The sequence below is a fragment of the Artibeus jamaicensis genome, unplaced genomic scaffold (assembly GCF_021234435.1).
Source record: "Artibeus jamaicensis isolate MK-2021 breed Jamaican fruit bat unplaced genomic scaffold, CSHL_Jam_final contig_391, whole genome shotgun sequence".
NCBI lineage: Eukaryota > Metazoa > Chordata > Mammalia > Chiroptera > Phyllostomidae > Artibeus > Artibeus jamaicensis.
This window is the reverse complement of record NW_026521814.1, coordinates 7,928,481-7,948,262: the sequence shown is the minus strand read 5'-3', so window position 1 is coordinate 7,948,262 and position 19,782 is coordinate 7,928,481. Positions and strand designations below refer to the sequence as shown.

The 19,782-nt window shown below is 38.0% G+C and overlaps 1 protein-coding gene across 1 annotated transcript in view; it reads right to left on the bottom strand.

The window, feature by feature from the left end:
* Positions 1-1,964: 1,964 nt before the first annotated feature.
* BBS5 (Bardet-Biedl syndrome 5) overlaps positions 1,965-19,782 on the bottom strand; it is a 29,269-nt gene continuing 11,451 nt past the window's right edge. Inside the window, exons 6-12 of the mRNA XM_037140688.2 lie at positions 13,954-14,089; positions 11,249-11,344; positions 8,600-8,662; positions 6,633-6,767; positions 4,053-4,136; positions 3,095-3,118; positions 1,965-2,944 (exon numbers count right to left, since the gene is read on the bottom strand). Coding sequence (XP_036996583.1) covers positions 2,843-2,944; positions 3,095-3,118; positions 4,053-4,136; positions 6,633-6,767; positions 8,600-8,662; positions 11,249-11,344; positions 13,954-14,089 — 640 coding nt within the window. The 3' untranslated portion in view covers positions 1,965-2,842. The remainder of the gene's footprint in view (positions 2,945-3,094; positions 3,119-4,052; positions 4,137-6,632; positions 6,768-8,599; positions 8,663-11,248; positions 11,345-13,953; positions 14,090-19,782) is intronic.

Sequence of the window (19,782 nt, the reverse complement as noted above, 5' to 3'; positions counted from 1 at the left end):
ATAATAAAGAGAAACTGTTCATTTTCTAAGACACTCTAAATTACCTTTAGTAAGTAAAAACATTTTAATTAGTATTGAATTAAATTTTAAAATGATCTTGTTCACACCTTGCCTCAGTCTACAAAGCATTTGGTGTGGCAGACAATAACAATATAACAAATAAAAGGAATCAAGATCAGAAAAAGAGTTTCAAGTCAACACTAAGGAAATAAATCCCCCCACCCGAATAATAGGGTCACTAAAGATATCCTGTGATTTAAAGGGTTGAAGATGATCTTTCACTAAAGAAAAAGTTCAGAAGAGCAGCTGTGACCCATGAGAGCCACGTTATTGACAGGACAGAGGAAGAAATGCTGCGCCACCTGCACCATTTGGAAAACCGGTCTTACACGTGGAAAAGAAAAAAGAATGTGTAACTGGAACCATAATTTAAGTTGTTGAGTATAATAAAACACCACATTAATTATGAAATGCAGAGGGTATGATCTGGAAGAAAACTGATCTTTTGTTTATATACAGTAGCATCATATACTTGTTTATAAAATACTTTATTACAAAATTATATTGTCATATTTTCTGAACTCAGTGGGGCTGTAGAAATACAGTACTTTTTTATCTTTAAAGAATTTTTTATTTTTCAATTACAGTTGACATAGACTATTATATTACTTTCAGGCGTACAACTCTGTGACTAGACATTTATATAACTTAGAGTGATCACTCTGTTAAATCTAGTCCCCCCTGACATGCGTGTTCCAACATTACTATGTTCCCTGTGCTGTGCTCACAGACCCACGACTACTCCAGAACTACCAACTCGTACTTCTCAATCCCTTCACCTTTTTCACCCATCCTCTCACTCCCCCATCAAAATGTTCTCTGTATCTATGGGTCTGTTTTGCTTGTTCATTTATTTTTGTTTTTAGATTTCACATGTAAGTGAAGCAACTGGCATTTCACTTTCTCTGACTAGTTTCACTAGCACAGTACCCCCTAGGTCCATCCACGTTGTTGAGGGTAGCAAGATTTTTCTTTTTTTATGGCTGAGCCATGTTCCATTACATATATGCACTACTTCTTGGTATTATTAAATATGCTCAAAAGGACGTAAGCTCCAGGAAGACAGGGATTTGGGGGGTGAGGTTTGTTTTGTTTAGTGGGATTGCTCCAGGGCCTCATGGGTGCTCCATAAATACAGGGTCCAGCGGAAGTAAGGCTTGCTTGAGTGTAGTCGGTAGGGTAATAATATGAGTATAATAATTTATAGTTTTAATTTGAACATTTTGCCTAAAATGTCATATGGTGTGCTTGGGTGTGATATTGTTATGTTACAGAATTACATGCTTATGATTTGTAATAAAAAAGGGACATTATTTGTGCCAGGTCCTATATTTGTTGAATGAATGACTGCCACCACCCAGATCAGGGAATTGTGTATTTTTAAACTTCAAGATCTCTGTCCAGGAGTAAAGGTTTCTCTCTCTCTTTTTTACATCACGGTGAAGTCAGTGGTACTGTCAGCTGCTAAAACAACAGCTGAACGAAGAGCTCATTGACTCTTTTTCCATTTATAGACGCCACTAAGGTTTTCACACACTAGGAAAAACTAACAGCTGCTCTCTCGTTTAAACAATAAATGACTCATTTCTCTCTACACGTAACACCTAACATTTGAAAAGATTAATGAGTCAGATGCTAACACCATGATAGACATTTGAGATTATTCCTTACTAGTTGGCAATTTTATAAAGTCTCTTTTGCTTGAAAAACTATTTAAACAAATGCCTGGTAGGATTTTGTGACCTATATAAATTTTTCCAACTATTTCTTCTCTAATATACTTGCTCATTACAATCGCATCCCTTAAAAATGTAGAAATCCTTTCCTGTTTAAATAAACCACTTTACAGCGTTTTTTCATTGGCTTTTATTAGACTTGGGTTAGCGCTTGATTGTACTATATGTTTATGTTTAACCTTATGTTAAATTTTTATTCATGCACTCCTTTCCCTCTAAAGACAGTGGGCTCCTTTGGCTAATTTCAATGATTTGACAAAAGCTCCTTATGATGTCTCTCTGTACACTGAAGCAGCGGCAAAAAGCACAGATGCCAGAGAAGTCACCAAATCTTGCCTAACCAAGAAATCAGAAAATAATACCCTAGTTTTGAAAACGTCACATAAGTTTCAATTAATACAAACAATGAAGACAATAAATGAACTATTTATTTACAAATTATTTACTTACAAAATAAAACGTATTCTCACCCAAATTATATTGAAATTATTTATGAAATAGTGCCCAAAACTTTACATAGGAGTTGACATATTCTATAGTTAGTTATAACTTACTTTTTACAGAAATGATCACCTAAAAATGATAGGTTTAAGGGTTGTAATTTATATTAAAGTTGGCTTACATTTGGAGCTGTATGGTAAAATAGTTAAAGCAGAGTTTCATAACTAAAAAAGCTGTACTTTGATTACTCTGTAGTAGTCATATTCTTTTAATTAATACTTTCAAAACAATAAATGGTGCTGCATACATAAATTCTTTATTAAACCTAATGTGGTACAGTTATTTAATATCCACAGACTAATAATTTACAAGTATTAAGTACAAAATATGCATATTTATAAACCAGACACATTTTGATTACAATTTTAAATATATTTTTTAAAAAATGACAGTAAAATCCTAGATAAATGAATTTTTCCTTAATCATTAAAAAAACTCTTCCTTATAAAGCTTTTTCTGCAAATGTAAAAACTGTTCCATGCCTTATAGCAGGCAACTGGTATCTTTAATCTTGAGATATCGTTAAACAGAAATCCAGCTCAAGATCAACTCATTACTTCCCAAAGTCCCTGTAGGGTGAATCCATCCTTCAATTTCTCTATTGCAAGCCCCAGTTCTTCTGAAAATACAGGTTCACGATCTTGTTGCTTTTGGGGAGATAAGAGGATGAGATGGGAATAGAGAAGGTGGGCAAGGAAGAGGAAAAAAACAAAAAATAGGTTTCACATAAGTTTGTGAATACTAAATATTGGAAAATAAAGTTTTTTTTTCATATACTATAGGTAAAATAGTCTTACCTTATTGCCATCAGCAAAATAAGCCTATAAGACAAAGAAAATTATATTTCACATACGTGACTTTTAATATTATAATAGGTCAGTGGGCTAAGGAACAGGCAATTAATTTAAAGAACAATTCTATGACTGAATGTATTTTATATTCTGTTACTATGTGTCTCATGGTTTTCTCAATTGTCTTTACAATGCTGGGAGTAGAGTTCACTTTTTCTGTCAGTCATTACTAAGGCCTTCAGGAGTTGTGCTTTAAGCTCTAAAAAATGTGCTTTGTCATTGGCGTGTCACTAGCATTGTTAATGTGAAAGGAGATAAAAAGATTGACTTAGAAGTTATGAAATTTCATCGCTACTTTTTTGTTTACAAGAAGATGCTGGCAAAACAAAACAAAGCAATCCATCAGCAAATGCATAATGTTTAAGGTAGTAGGAGTAGTTTATAATTAAATACTTTATACTAATTTTACTTTCTTTTTAAAAATATTTGTTCCCAGAGAGGAATTCTGGTCAGATTCACAGACCACAATATAAATAAAGTAAGCATTATTGTTATTTTGGCTATTAATTAAATAACAAAAATGTAGAAATGGGAAAGTTTATCGTTCAAATAGATATTTGAGATAATATATCTATGTACTGAAGGGAAGTCCATCTCATAAAAATTAATTATAGAAAGTATAGATTGTAAATTAGCTACACTATTCTAAGGTATGAAAAAACTTTTCACATATCTGAAATCGTCTGAATAATTCTGTTCTCAAACTATTTCCCAGTTTGGTAATTCAAAAGTATTTTCGCACATACAAACTCTCAAACTTAAAAAAAGAATAGTACTCACCAACTCATGTTTCAAATATTCTCAAGTTCAATGGTGTTTTACATACTTAATCTATTATTTAATAAAATGTGCGCCAGATAAAAATAATCATAAGAAATTTCGCAGCCTCCTTTGTTATGCTCACCACAAAAGCGTCTGGGTGATCATCAGGGTCTATTTCCACATCGTCTTGAATCTGTTCAACTGTCAGAGCTTCAAGGGACTGCGGCTGAAAATCAGATGTTAAACATGCATCAAAGAGACAATGTTAATTATACAAATAATTTAGTAAAATATGCTGAGAGCACTGTAAATACCTGTAAAAGGATAGCACAAATATAAACTATTCGAATCTTATAAAACTCATTGTATAGGGTAGTCTATTAAAACTTGAGTAATAAGTCAAACCTAAGCTTTTAAATCTGAAGTTGATATCATCCATAGAATTAAAATAACAAATTTACACACACTCCATATGATACTTAGAGATAACTGAGTTTATTTTTTTAAGAGAGAGGGTAAAGGAGGGAGAAAGAGAGAGGGAGAGAAACACGGCTCAGTTGCCTCTCGCACGCCCCCAACTGGGGACCTGGCCCACAAGCTAGGCATGTGCCCTGACTGGGAATAGAACCCGAGACCTTTAGGTTCTCAGGCTGGTGCTCAGTCTAGTGAGTGACACCGACAGGATTTAGAGATATTCTTAAAGAAAAAACTCTTACTGGACTTTATCTGATTTTATTTTCTTTAGTTAAAAGGAACAAAGCTTTGTATAATATCAATTTTTCAATTTTCTACAAAATAGTCATTAAAGAGAATCTGTGAAAAGTAAAAGAAATAAGATTTGTATGAAATATTCTAAAAGTAAAACAGAATAAAATATATCACTTATATTTATGACTATATTATTCATAAATCATATTATTGTCAAATATTTGAGTATCTCTGATGTATTAGCCCCTATGCTAGTGGTACCAAGGGTATAAAGTCCCCACCCCCACCCAAAGATGGTTTGTAATCTAGTGGGAGTGGAGCAAGAGACAAAACACAATTACTAATAACTAAATAGTAGGTTGAGTCATATGAAGCTGCCACTTTTGTTAAATGAAAATGGTAAAAAATATTATTAATATCATATGGTTCAATACAGGAAAGCAGCTGTAACGAAAGCAGTATCTATTATAATCAGAGTTTGGAGAAAGCACAACTTCTGGCTTGTGATCTAGGGCTTTAGGGTGAGGGTAGGAGTGCGCTGCTTGTCAAGACAGTGACCCGACTCCGCGCTCGGAGGTCAGCGCAGTGCCTCAGCTACGTTCAGAGCTTTGTGGCTGTGTACCGGTAATGTGAGCAATCTAAGCCTCAGTCGCTGTGAGATGATGATGATGACGATACACTTCATTATCATAGTGTTGTTGAATTAAATGAGATGATGCATATAAAATTCTTAGAACAGTGAATGGCAAACAATAGGTGTTCAACACAGTCGTTAAACAACTATGAATATTCACTAAGAGTCAATTATTTGTCAGTTTAGACTGCTGGAGATACTATCGTTAAAGAAAAATAGACCCCCCCAAAAAGACAAAAATCTCTGACTTTATGAGCTTATTTATAGTAGAAAAAACTGATTACTGTTCCCCAAAATAAAGTGATCAAGTAGAATAAGGGACAAAACCATGATGCAGGTTGCCGGTTGAGATGAGCAGTCAGGGAAGACCTTCCTGAGGAGGTGGCTGTTGGAGCAGAGAATCACAGGAGGTGATGGAGCGGCTATCCTTATGTACTGGGGCCAAAGAAAGGGAAAAGGGGAGAATTGGGTAGGAGAATGAACATACTGAGTGTCTCTCACGTGCCAGGCATTTTATGGACATGATCAGTAACTTTTTTAATCAATAACTTTAAGAGAGAGTATCTTCATGAGAAAACTGGAACTCGGACTTGCCTAGGATGACAAGAACACTTGCAACAGAGGGCAGTGAGGGCCCCAAAGAACAGACAGTGGGAGACCCTGTGCTGGAGCAGTCAGTGGGGGCACCAGGGAGCACGCCTCTGGTGGTAGGGCAGAGAGGACATCCCTAGTGCAGCGGCTAGTCAGCCCACAGTGAGAAACCCGATGACAAGGGGCCTGGCTGGAGAGGCAGAGCCCCGAAAGAGACCAGTGAGCTGACATGTGGGGTGCTGGCCATGTGGGGTACCTGGAGAGCAGAGACTGGTGCAGACATGGGGAAGCAAAGAGCAGACGTGTGGGGCGACATCCAAATTATTTCACAGTTGGCACGACGGAGGGACTGAGGAAGAGGAATGGACGCAGGCCGTATCAGAGGGGCAGACTCCTGCAGTCGTGAACTGTAGGGCCTGGGGGAGGAGAAGGGTGCCCGTGCCAAGGGAGGCTGAAGTAGGATAAAAATAAAGCTGACAGAGGGAGAGACTCGAGCCGGTCTACGACAAGGAGCCTCGCACGTGGAGACTTCTCTGGGCAGGCTGCTGCCCCAGAAGGGCAGGAATAAAGGAGGAAGCAGCCGGCGAGAAGGCAGGCGGTGAGCACAGACCGGTGAGGGCCCAGGGGCGTGTTCACCGGGCAGAGTTGGTGTATTCGTAATTCTAAACACAGCTTACTTGTTAAACATAGTTTCAAATTAATCTGTACATCATGGATTTATATCTCAATTTTATGGAGTGTGTACAACCAATTCCACACACACTGTATTTCATGTAGTGAACAAGGTACCTTTTCTTCCAACTCATAATCCACTCCAAATATAGGACTGGCCGAGTAGACTTTGTGAAGGGAATTGATTTCCTTAACTGATGCCTGTAGTTTGTCCACAGGATCTATTTTAAAGCCAAGAACATATCCTCCACTCTACAAGAAAAATAATGAAAAAATAAAAAACAAGCCTTAGAAATGGATATAATTTAAGTGTATATAATTTAAGTATATACACGTGCCAAACCACAGTTCTAACTGTCCTTATTTCAGATCATACTATGTAATCCAATTTTTATTTTTAATTTTTTCCATATTTTAATGGAAAAATTTTAATGTTCCATTTCCATTTTAAAATGGAAAATTTTTCCATTTTAATGTTGTTCAAGTACAGTTGTCTGCCTTTCCTCCCTTCCTCTCCCCTGACCCCAGCCATCCCCACAAAGCAGTTTTTTTTAATTAAAAAATTTTAAATTTGTTTATTTATTTATCTTTAGAAGAGAAGGAAAGGAGAGAGGGAGAGAAATATCAATGTATGGTTGCTTCTGGTGCATCCCCTGCTGGGAACTGGCCCCTGCTGGGAACTGGCCTGCAACCCAGGCATGTGCCCTGACTGGGAATCGAACCCTGATCTTTGGGTTCACAGGCCCACACTCAATCCACTGAGCTACACCAGCCAGGGCTTTTTAATTAAAATTTTTTATATGAAAAACTTCAAACACACACATCAATGGAAAGAAGAGTGTAATAAGTGTCCATGCAGCCATCATCCATCGAGCTCACACAAGTAACACAACACCGCCAACTCTGTTCCTTCTGCAACTGTGCCCTCCCCCAAATCTCCCCCCCCCCCACTAAGGAGTCTTCTCAAGCATATCGAGATATCACATCATTCCATCTGTACATATCAAAGCTGATATTTCAAGTTTAAAAATACGCTGTAGATTGTGAAGGCTAAGGGAACTAAGTTTTTCTCGAGCTAGACTTTGAAAAGGAGTATCCTGAAGGGGACGGCCTACGTGAAACCATCTCCTTGAAGAACGGAGAAAGAAACCTGACCGTGACAGGTTGCTGAGGAGTGTTAGAAAGCTAAGCAGCACACTGGAACAGGTGAGAGCACATGATCTGGGTTGAGAGCACGAGCTTTTGGGCTCAAATTCTGGTTTTACAACAAATTTACTAGCTGTGCGATGCTGGGAAACTTCTATTATCTTTCTGAGCTTCAGTTTTCTATTTTCTAACCACAAAATGGTGAACAAGTTGTATTAAATAATGCATATCTGACATTTTGTACAGTTCCTAGGACATACTGAGTACTCAGTAACTGGCAGCTACTAATCAACAGGCCAAGGGAAAGAAGTGAGTGGACATTCATCATGTTTAAATTTAGAATTTAGAAGAGGAGTGATTTTATAAATAAGTAAATGTTTTATTTAAAAGTATTTCTTAAAAGCCTGGCCTAATAGGGCATAGCAGCTTATCACTGGATGCAATATAATCTTGTGAGAGTATAACATCTCTAATGGGGTGTGTGGTGCATCTGGACAGACCTGTGTTTCTCAGTCTTGTGAGTCAGGCGGACCTGCAGTCGAAACCCAGCCCCACCTCTGACTAGTTGTGAGAACAGGGGTAAGGCTTCTAAACCCTGCAGGCCTCGCTTTCCTTGACTGTAAAACGGGGAGAGAATAGTAATTGTTTTATAGGGCTGTGCAAATATTGAGATAATGCATGATGAGTACGGTGACTTGACTGTCATTACACATGATAATCATGATGATAATGAATAGGTCTGTCCAACAAAGAAACAGAAGCAGGATTCTCCCTATGGGGACAATTACTATATGACTTCAAACTCTTCAGATATCTTCATGTTATAGCCAAAATTCTTCTTGAACGTAAACTGCTTACTGTATAAATGAAACTGAAAGTAAACTGTTACAGAGTTTTAAAAATCTATTAAAGATTAATGAAAATATTAAGTATCTTACCTGCTGAGAGCTTTCTATGACAAGAGCTAAACCAAATTTTGAATCTCTAATCTTTATTGAACGCTAGATGTAAAATGAAAAAGAAAAAAAGTTGTTATTATCTGATCATAGTGAATTTTTAACATACTTTTGTCACTTTTCACACAGTAAACTGCTTTTCATAGTCTAAAGAAAAGAATTCTTCCTCTTTCCTTTATAACGCTTCCACAGAGATCAAGTAAATAAAAACTTTTATATTGGAAATAGGAGCAAACTTTAAGGCAATACAAAGATGACGTCTCTAAAACACACAAGAAATTCTCTGACTTCTAAGGCGTTACAACCTTTCTGGATATTCTGAACCAAAGGCCAGCAGTCTTTTACTTATGGGGAGCCAGTGTCCTTGGGGCTCCAAAGGCTGGGTTCGTTTTTAGAAGTCTTAGGTGCCTTCTGTTTCTTACACCCTGAGTGGCTGACTTCGGAAAGCATCCCCGTTCCTTTTATTAACAGAAAAAAAGTAAGTTATGGGCATTCACCACAGGGCATCGAGGAAGGCTGCCACGGTCACTGCAACTAGCATCGGTGGGGAAGCAGGACACGAGGGTGAAGCTTGCCTGCCAGAAGGTGAGCGGTGGCACCAGTGGCCTAGGAGAAGGGAAGAGGGGTAGAGGCACAATGGCAGGCGGGAGCTGCAGAAAGCGACATAAAAGGTACTTGCTGGTGGAGTTAGAGAGGACCGTGGAGGATCTAACATTATGACCAGCAGACTAAAAGGCAGAGAAGGGTAACCTGTGGTAAGTGATGGCATATCACACTGCCAGACAGATGGACATTGGATGATGAAAAAGAGAAGAAAGAAGAGAGGGGGAGGTAGAGGGAGAGAGAAGGTAATGGAGAGAGAGGAGGGAGGAGGGAGGGAAAGGAAGGCTGATTAAATGATGGTTGCTATGGAAACCTGGCCTTATATCTAGACTACTTCACACCCCACCAGGAGTATACACAGTCCTGGTCAAGAACCATAACCCTCTGGCACCCGGGCTGTCAGTAGGTAACCTAACCAGGAGACCGTGGGCAACACAAGCTGGTAGGACAGCAACTGGCAAGAAGATGCATATTGATACACAGCCTGTAGTACAGGAGTGGGGCAGGGCAATGGCTGAGGAGCAGAGCTGAAGTCAGACTATGAGGCCTTAGTGGCAGACGGTGACAGTATCAGGCTGCAAGCTGTTCGGCCTGGCTGAATTCCTTCCAGATGCCCTATTTGGCAACTGTATTCTTAAATAACAAAAGTACCCTATCTGAAGAGCAGAAAATACAAGGTTATTTACTACTCAGTAATTATTTGGCATAATAGAGTTTAGGTTAAGCAAGCCAAAATACATGTAAATACAATGTAAGACAGCAATGAATAATACAGACACCCATTTATAAAATACCTATGTGGACTCTGTTACATCTTCCCAGCCATGATTATACATTCTGTTATGCTGATAGATGGCCAGAAATAATTTTATTCCTGTCAGAACCTACGATTTTCTGTTTAATGTGATGCTTTTTACCACCTGACTGAGAGCTCCTTGAAGGCAGGAACTGAGGTGCTGCTAAGCGAGTTGCAGGACTGCACCTCTAGCACCTGGCATGGAGCAGCTTCTCAGTGTCTGGAGAATGAACGACCAGATATTTTAAAGTAACTCAGAAATCAGACAATTTAGCAAAAGATAGGCCTGAGAATATTTTTAAAAGAATTATTTTTCATATAGGCCAAGAAGTCCCTTAAAAAATGACATTTTCCAGATACAGATACATTATATCTACCACCTAAATCTTTATTAATGAAACTGTTTAGTCTTAAGGCTACTTCTATACTACGATAGGGCTATTATCATAGGATAACCACATAGGATTTTCATGAAGTATTTTTATGTTCTGTGTGATGGGCACTAGAGTCTGAAGTAGTCATTTATATATAAAATTCTTCAGTTTATTGAAGTTTACTATTGTTTCACCACATCACATACTTATCATATCAGCAGCAGCAGAGTGAAAAGAACCACTTTTATCTATACCCAAAACAAAATGGTCTTAGCTAGAGTTAGTTCTTATTCTGGATTTTAACAGCTTTAATTTCAGCTAAAACTATTATTAAAAACCATCTTTATTTCTTTCACCAAAACTGTATCTGAATACAATAAAAACAGTTCATTCACAGAATTCATGATTTAATTCTGGCTCAAAAACGGTTTGAGCGGGAAGTAGCAAGAGCGCCCAGTGAAGTGTGTGGTGCGGGTGCTGAAGCCCTGCCCAGGACCCCCACGCAGCTGCCTCCTGGGGAGGCTGTGGGAAGCTTCAGTGGCCAAGACCCTGTGAATGATATCTAAGAAAGATGCACCTTAATCTGTATGAAAACTAATTAAATTTTTAGAATCCAGTACATTTCTCTCTTAATAGTGAGTTGATAATGGTGCTGCTTCCCTTGAATGTAAATAAAACCGGGTCTTTCCTATGTTGAAATAGCAAATTATCAACATTTTTAAAGCATGCTCTCCACTAAACTGCTGCCACTTAAAAAGGGAGAAAGAGAACTTATCTAACTCCCAATGCCCCATTAGTTGTTGAACAGAAATCATTTATTTTGCATTAAAATGAAGCCATCAAAACGCACGCACTTACAATTTGCAGATATGGTATACTGACGTTAAAGCTGTCATTCATATTTGCATGCCACACAATTCTCACATTGGTAATAAAAAAGGTTCCTAAATTTCCCTGTAAAGGACAGTAATGAGAGATACATCAACGATCACTTGTTTGAAAACTTATTCTTTATTTTCTAAACATCAGAATAATTCTAATGATCAACAGCAAATACCACAACTGAGTATTGTGGAGTATTTAAAAAATATATTTTATTTATTTATTTGTAGAGACAGAGGAAGGGAGAGAAATATTAATGTGCGAGAGAAACATCAATCAGTTGCCTTTTGCACAACGTGGCCTGCGACCCAGGCCTGTGCCCCAACTAGGCATCAAACCAGTGACCCTTTGGTTCAAAGGCCAGCGCTCAATCCACTGAGTCACACCAGCCAGGGTTTATTACGGGGTATTAATTACTTCATCATTCACTGCATGGCAGAACAATTAGGTTACTGACAGCATGGACTCTAGAGTTAGAGAATCATTACATCATCAGTACTGCACAGTTGTCTGACTAGGGGCACATTTCTTTTTGGTGAATTGTGTCAAATGTAAAATGAGTATTTGATTAAATGACCCATGTGAATAAAGCCCACAGCACAGTATCTGGCATGCAGTAAGCATTCTACAAGTGTTAGATCTTGTTATAACTATTACTCAAAGCCTGGGATAAGTCAAGGCACGGGAGTTGTGGTAAGAGACAAAATACATTTGATAACCCCCATCAGTCCACAGAGATATTTAATGGCTCTTCCACACTAACTATAGATTGAAACTGTTCTCCAGTTACATGGCCCCTCAATATCTCTCAAGAGTATCTCAATATAATAGATAAGTAGCTTTAAAAAATCTTCAAGGCCTAATAACATGGCACCAAAATCTGCCTCAACCATTTATCTATCATTTTCCACCTCCTCCCTACCACATACACCAGAAGAATTTTCTTTATTTTATACTTTGAGGTTGCACATAAAACATTAACTAACAAACCCCAAACCTAAAAAGTCTTCTTTTGGGATGACCAAGTTTGAAAAAGCAAGAAAGATGACCTGTTTCCGAATTAGTAAGTATATGTATATCTATTTCCTCCTCTACTTTTATCCTGTAAAAAGATGTTATACCAAAAATTTTAGCCACCATTACTTCCAGCCCAAGTCCCATTAAACAATACTAAGTCTCACTTTATAAGGAATTCTTCATATCATTGTTTCCTTTTTATTTTAAAAAAAGAGAACTGTAAAAATATCCTAAGGACTTTTTAAAAATAGTAGCAGTGCATATTTTATTTTATTATTTCTCAATAAACATCAGGTTGACAATAACATCTCTATTTTCAATAAAATGATGTATCTGATCATTCTGGAACATCATAATTAATTAATTAAAAATGCCAGGTGGTGTGCTCGGTAGTAAGGATCAACTACGAATAAAGTAACCCCACCCCTACTCTCATGGAGCCTACACTCCAATGTGGATACAGACAAGCTCTGTATTTCAGAGTGGCAGTAATGCAGAGTGGTAACTGGCTGCAAGGAACACACAAAAAGCAGCTTTCAGAACGTGACATCTAAGCTATGGCCTAACACAGGGCTGGCCTGCTGCCTCAGTTTTTATGGCTCACAACCTAAGAATAATTTTTATATTTTTAAGCGGTTGGGAAACAAGTTGAAAGAACAGTATTCCATGACACAAAAATACTATATGAAATTCAAACGTCAGTGCTGATGACAAAGTTTTACTGGAGCACAGACACACGCACTTGTTTATGTACCGTCTGTGGCTGGTTTAACGGGAGGACTGAGAGACATTGGGGCAGAAACTGTAGGGCCTGCAAAACCTAAATATTTACCATCTGGCCTTTTACCGAGTGAACTTGGCTGACTCCTGATGAAAAGGAGTTATTCAGATGGGAAATGTCTGTCTCCTAGAGAACCTTTATCAGTTTAAAACTAGAATTTTTCAAATGAACAAAGTTTATTTACAACTTAAGGTCATGATCCAATGTTTAGCAAGAAGCTCTTCATTCAAATGTTGTAGCTGGACCACAGTGGTCATGGCTCTCATCTAGATTGTAACACACACAAAGGCTAGAAATTATTCCTAGGGACAAATTTTTCTTTGGAAATTCATGTTACTTATTTCAATTATTAGTTGCTTACATGTTTCTACTGGTAATCATTTCAAGAGCAAGTGAATAGTTACCATAATGGAGAGGGGTCACCAAATGAATTATATGTTTAATTCCACGAAGACCAGATTGACAATCTCCTGTGACAGTCCACCTACAGCTCTCCCCCATTGGTGTGGGTTACCCGGACTTGAGTGTGGTGCAGCAGTGCAGGGAGACAGCTGTGGCTCTGGGACAAACTAACTAGGTGTGCAAGGTCACTTAATTCTTTGGGGCCTGAGTTTTTCACCTATAAGTGAGTAAAGATTGAACTAGAGATGATCTTGAAGGCCCATTCCAGCTCTAAATTCAATGGAGAACAAATGTTGCTAAACAGAACAAAACCATAAAAATGTAAAAAGTAGATTATTTTATATCAAGAGCTAAAATGTTAACTTATCAAGAGGTATGATGATACTTTTAATAGTTCAATGAATATACAAAACTAAAGATAAATGGAAAAATGATTACCAAGGCAATGCCCCCTAAAGGTCATTAATTTTTTACACAATACCTGATCACTGGATAAATTCCATACTCCATTGATTTTGTCGTATACGTGTTCTTGTGGTAATAATCTTAGTTGCTTATTTTGAATTAGTGCACTTCTCAATTTAAAATCGCGATACATTTTAGAAGTTTCATATGCTCTATAACAGAGAATAAACAAAAGGCTAACTCAAAATGAACATGCAGTTTTCTTTGGTTATTTTTACTTACCTACTAAAATATAAAGTTGTTAGTACTCATATACATCACTCAAATAATTACCACAGTAAAGATTTTTCCTTTTTAAGCTGATGTCCTTAAACTAGTATAAATTTTTTTCAGTCAGTTTTGGTGATTATAGTATTTTGTAGACTTTGTCATTTTAGTGTAGTGCTTACATATTTTATCTCAGTAAACTATTTTTTTTCAATGTCTAATTTTTAAGGTACTATTGACACAGCACGAGGACATAAATTTTTCTCTCACACTGAAAAGACAATGCTTGTATATAATAAACATGGAAATTATTTTTTCTATAAAAATGTTTCCCTTCACTTCTGTCTTAGTGAAAAGCACCATTATTCTTTCTGTCACTACAACCTGAAAAATTATGCTCACATCTACCTCTGTACAAAAAGTTAGAATGGATCTGTAGACTTTGTCTTTTCAGTGTAGCATTTACATATTTTATCTCAGTAAACTTTTAGATGTTTAATTTTTAAGGCACTATATATCACACAGCACAAAGAGAGGACAGAGATTTCTCTCAAACTGAAAAACAAGGCTTGCGTATAAAAGACATGGAAATCTGCCCTGGCTGGTGTGGCTCAGTGGTTGAGCATCAGTCTGTGAATCAAAGGATCGTGGGTTCCACTCCTAGTCCAGGGCACATGCCTGGCCCTGGGGCCAGGTCCCCAGTAGGGGGCGCACCAGAGGCAACTGCACATTGATGTTTCTCTCCCTCTCTTCCCTCTCTAAAAAAAAAATATATATATTTATATATATATATATATATATATATATGAATAAATAAATAAAACCTTAAAAAATGAAAATTATTTAAAAAATATACATGGAAATTCTTATTTTTTATCAGAATGCTTCTTTTCATTTCTGTTTTAGTCAAAGGCACTGCTATCCTTTTTCTTACTACAGCTTGAAAAAATTATGCTCACATCTACCTGTACACGGAAAACTACAATGAATCTGTACCACCTCCACAAGTAACCTTAGGAAAGAGTCTAGGACCGACAGTGTGTGTATATCTGTGTGTGTGTATATAAAATCCCTATAATTTTGTTTCCCTTCTATGTCTCCCTATTAATAAATAATAAATATAGAAGTAAATTCTTTTCTTTTTTAAAGGTTTTAATTATTTTTAGAGAGAGGGGAAGGGAGGGAGAAAGAGAAAAAGAGAAACATTAATGTCTGGTTGCCTCTCGTGAGCCCCCTACTGGGGATCTGGACTGTAACCAAGGCATGTGCCCTGACTAGGAATTGAACCAGTGACCCTTTGGTTTGCAGGCCGGTGCTTAATACTCAAAGCCACACCAGCCAGAGCTAGAAGTAAATTCTTAACTTCTAAAAATTTTATTTTTCAATTATAGTTTACATTCAATATTATTCTATTTCAGTTTCAGGTGTACAGCACAGTGGTTAGATAATCACATACTTTATATAATAAAGTGATCCCTCCAGTACCCCCCTGGCAGCACACACAGTTATTACAGTATTATTGACTATATTCCCTATGTTCTACTTTACATCCCCATATCAATTTTGTTACTTTCAGTTTGTACTTCTCAATCCCTTCACCTTTTTCATCCAGTCCACCAACTCCCATCCCTCTGGAAACCATCAGTCTGTTCTTTGTAACTATAAGTCTGTTTCTATTTGCTTTGTTCACTTATTTTGTTCTTCAGATTCCACATATAAGTGAAATCATACAGTATTTGTCTTTCTCTGCCTGACTTATTTCACTTAACATACTCTGTAAATCCATCCATGCTGTTATAACTGGTAAAAATTTCACTCTTTTCATGACTGAGTAATATTCCATTAATATATGTACCACAATTTTTTTAATCCACTTGTCTATTGATGAGCACATGGGCTGCTTCATATATTGGCTACTGTAAGAAAATTCTGAACTTCTGATTATTTAATTCTAAATATGTCCATAAAAATATAGGCAAATTTACCCTATTATTTATAGGCTGATGTGGCTCAGTGGGTTGGGCTTCGTCCAGCAGACTGAAAGTTGCTGGTTTGATTCCTGGTGGGGACACATACTTGGGTTGCAAGCCAGGTCCTTGGTAACTAACTGATGTTTCTTTTGCACATCAATATTTGTCTCCCTCTCTCTCTCCCTCCCTTCCCTTCTCTCTAAATAAATAAATAAATAAATAAGTAAATACAATCTTTTTAAAAAAAATAGGCTAATTTACCCATTTAATGAAACTATGTTTTCTTAGCCTAAATAACTTTAGAAGTCATTCATATAAATTATAATACTCAATGTTAAATTTCTGATTTTTACTATAATTAACCTCCTAATATATAAATGGTGAAAAAGCAGGATATGAGCATTTGCTTATAAATCTTGATTTCCTGCAGTGCTGTAATCATCAATATTCAACAAGGGGGGGTGATAAAAACTATTTATGCTGTAAATTATGTTGTGGGGGGGAAAACACAACACTTTTATACTGTTAAAGAAAATCAGCTTCTGTAGGCCCTTCAAACTTGATTTTCTATTACTTCTCTAAGTAAAGTGAAATAAAAAGCTAAGGTTTATGTGTTTGCCCAAGAGAACTAAAAAATGTTTTCACCCAAAACTTGTACATGAATGTTTACAGCAGCATTATTCATAATTAAAAAATTGTCTATTAATTGATAAGTAGATATACAAAATACATGTCCATACAATGGAATATTATTCAGCTATAAAGAAGGAATAGACATCCAGCCAAGATGGAGACATAGGTAGACATACTGTACCTCCTCCCATAACCAAAGAAAGACAACAACAAATTTAAAAACACAAAATAACCAGAACTCCCATAAAATCAAACCATATGGAAGTCTGAAAACCAAGGAGTTAAAGAAGAAACATTCATTCAGACCAGTAGGAGGGGCAGAGATGGGTAGCTGGGTGCAGAAGACTCATGGCAAGGCAGCGGCTGGAGGACCAGGTGGTCCCACATTTGCATGTGGATAAAGCAGGAGGAACAACTGGGGAGTGAAACAGAGCACACAACCCAGGGCTCCAGCACAGAAAAATAAAGCCTCAAATCCTCTGACTGAAAAAAATCTGTGAGAGTTGCGTCAGTGAGAGAAACTCCCAGCCTCATGGGAGAGTTCGTTGGAGAGACCCACAGGGTCCTAGAATGTACACAAACCCACCCACCCAGGAATCAGCACGAGAAGGGCACAATTAGTGGGGAAAGCTGATCAAGAGCCAAGGAAGTGGCATCGTTCCCTCTCAGAGTCCTACCCACATACAGCACCACAACACCCCTATGTGGGCTGTCCCACCTTGGCCAATACCTAAGGTTCTGCCCCTTACAACATAACAGGTAAACCAAGACAAAGAAATATGGCCCAAATGAAAGAACAGATCAAAGCTCCAAAAATAGATGCACGGTTCAAAACACTGGTAATCAGGATGCTCACAGAAATGACTGAGTTTGGTTGCAAGATAGAGGGAAAAGTGAAGGCTCTGGAAAGTGAAATAAAGAAAAATATTCAGGGACTTCAGGCCAAAATGGAGGCGTAGGTGGAAACACTGTGCCTCCTCGCACAACCAAAATTAAAGATAACAAAGATTTAGAAACAAAAGCACAACCAGAACAGAGAGAAAATTGAACTGTACAGAAGTCCAACAACGATTCATCCTGATAGGTAAGAGGGGCAGAGAGGGGTCCAGGCAGGAAAAAGTGGTGGTTGGCAGACCCTGGTGTGCAGGTGGTGCGAGGCTACCAGATCCCGGGTGCGGGGAGGAAACGAGCAGACCCAGTGAGGCGTACAAGAGGGTTGGCTGACCACAGACACACATTTGTGTGCAGATAAACCAGGTGAAAATGGGTGGTGAGACAGACTGCACAACCCGGGGCCTCAGCAACAGGAAATAAAGCCTAAAAGCACCAACTGAAAACACTTGTGGGGGTTGAGGTGCCGGGAGAGACTCCCAGCCTCACAAGAGAGTTTGCTGGAGTGACCCACAGGGTCCTAGAATATACACAAGTCCACCCACATGGGAACCAGCATCAAAAGGGCCCAATTTGCTTGTGGGAAGCGGCAGAAGGGACTGAAACCAGAGAGAAAGCAAAACAAAAGCCATTGCTCCCTCTCAGACCCTGACCCCACATATAGCATCGCAACCCAGTGACCTGGGTTGACCCACCCTGGTGAACATCTAAGGCTCCATCCCTCATATGTAACAGGTGTGAAGAGACCAAAACATTATGGCTCAAACAGAGGAACAAATCAAAGCCCCAGAGCCAATACTTTTAAGCAACCAAGAGATAGCCAACCATTCAGATGTTCAGTTCAAAACACTGGTGATCAGGATGCTCACAGAACTGGTTGATTTTGGTCGAAAATTAGATGAACAAATGAAGGCTATGCTAAGCGAAATAAAGGAAATGTACAGAGAACTAATAGTGATGGAAAGGAAACTGGGACTCAAATCAAGGGAGTGGACCAGAAGGAAGAATAAAATGACCAAACAGAAACGAATGAAGAAACAAGAATTCAAAAAAAATGATGAGAGGCTTAGGAACCTTCAGGACATCTTTAAACGTTCCAACATCCGAATTATAGGGGTATCAGAAGGGGAAGAGGAAGAGCAATAAGTGGAAAACTTATTTGAACAAATACTGAAGGAGAACTTCCCCATTCTGGCAAAGGAAATAGACTTCCAGGAAGCTCAGAGAGTCCAAAAGAAGGTTGACCCGAGGAGGATCATACCAAAGCACATCATAATTACATTACCCAAGATTAAAATGAAGGAGAGAATTCTAGAAGCAGCAAGAGATAAGGGGACAGTCACCTACAAAGGAGTTCCCATATGACTGTCAGCTGATTTATCAAAAGAGACCTTGCAGGTAAGAAGGAGCTGGAAAGAAGTATTCCAAGTCATGAAATCCAAAGACCTACATCCAAGCAGCAAAGCTTTCATTTAGAATGGAAGGGCAGATAAAGTGCTTCTCAGATAAGGTAAAGTTCAAGGAGTTTGTCATCACCAAGCCCTTATTATATGAAATGTTAAAGGGACTTATCTAAGAAAAAGAAGATAAAAAAATGAACAGGGAAAGGATAGCAAACTCACAGTTATTAACAACCACACCTAAAACAAAAGCAAACTAAGAGGACAGCTAGATCGGGAGCGGAGCCACAGAAATGGAGATCACAAGGAAGGTTAGCAATAGGGAGTGGGAGGAGGAGGTGAAGGAGAAGGTACAGAGAATAAGTAGCATAGACAGTGGGGAGAAAATACGGGGAGGACAAGAGTAGTGTGGGAAATGTAGAAGCTAAAGAACTTATGACACATGGACATGAACTAAAGCGGGGGAATCTGGGTGAGAAAGGGTATGCAGGGTGGAGGGGAATGAAGGGGGGGAAATTGGACAACTGTAATGGCATAATCAATAAAATATATTTAAAAAAAAGAAAAATATACAGAGAACCAACAGTGAAGGGAAAGAACCTAGGACTCAAATTAATGATTTTGACTAGAAGGAAGAAATAAACATTCAACCAGAACAGAATGAAGAAAAAAGAATTCAAAAGGAATGAAGAAAAATGAATTCAAAAAGAATTCGAAAAAATGAAGAGAGGCTTAGGAATCTCT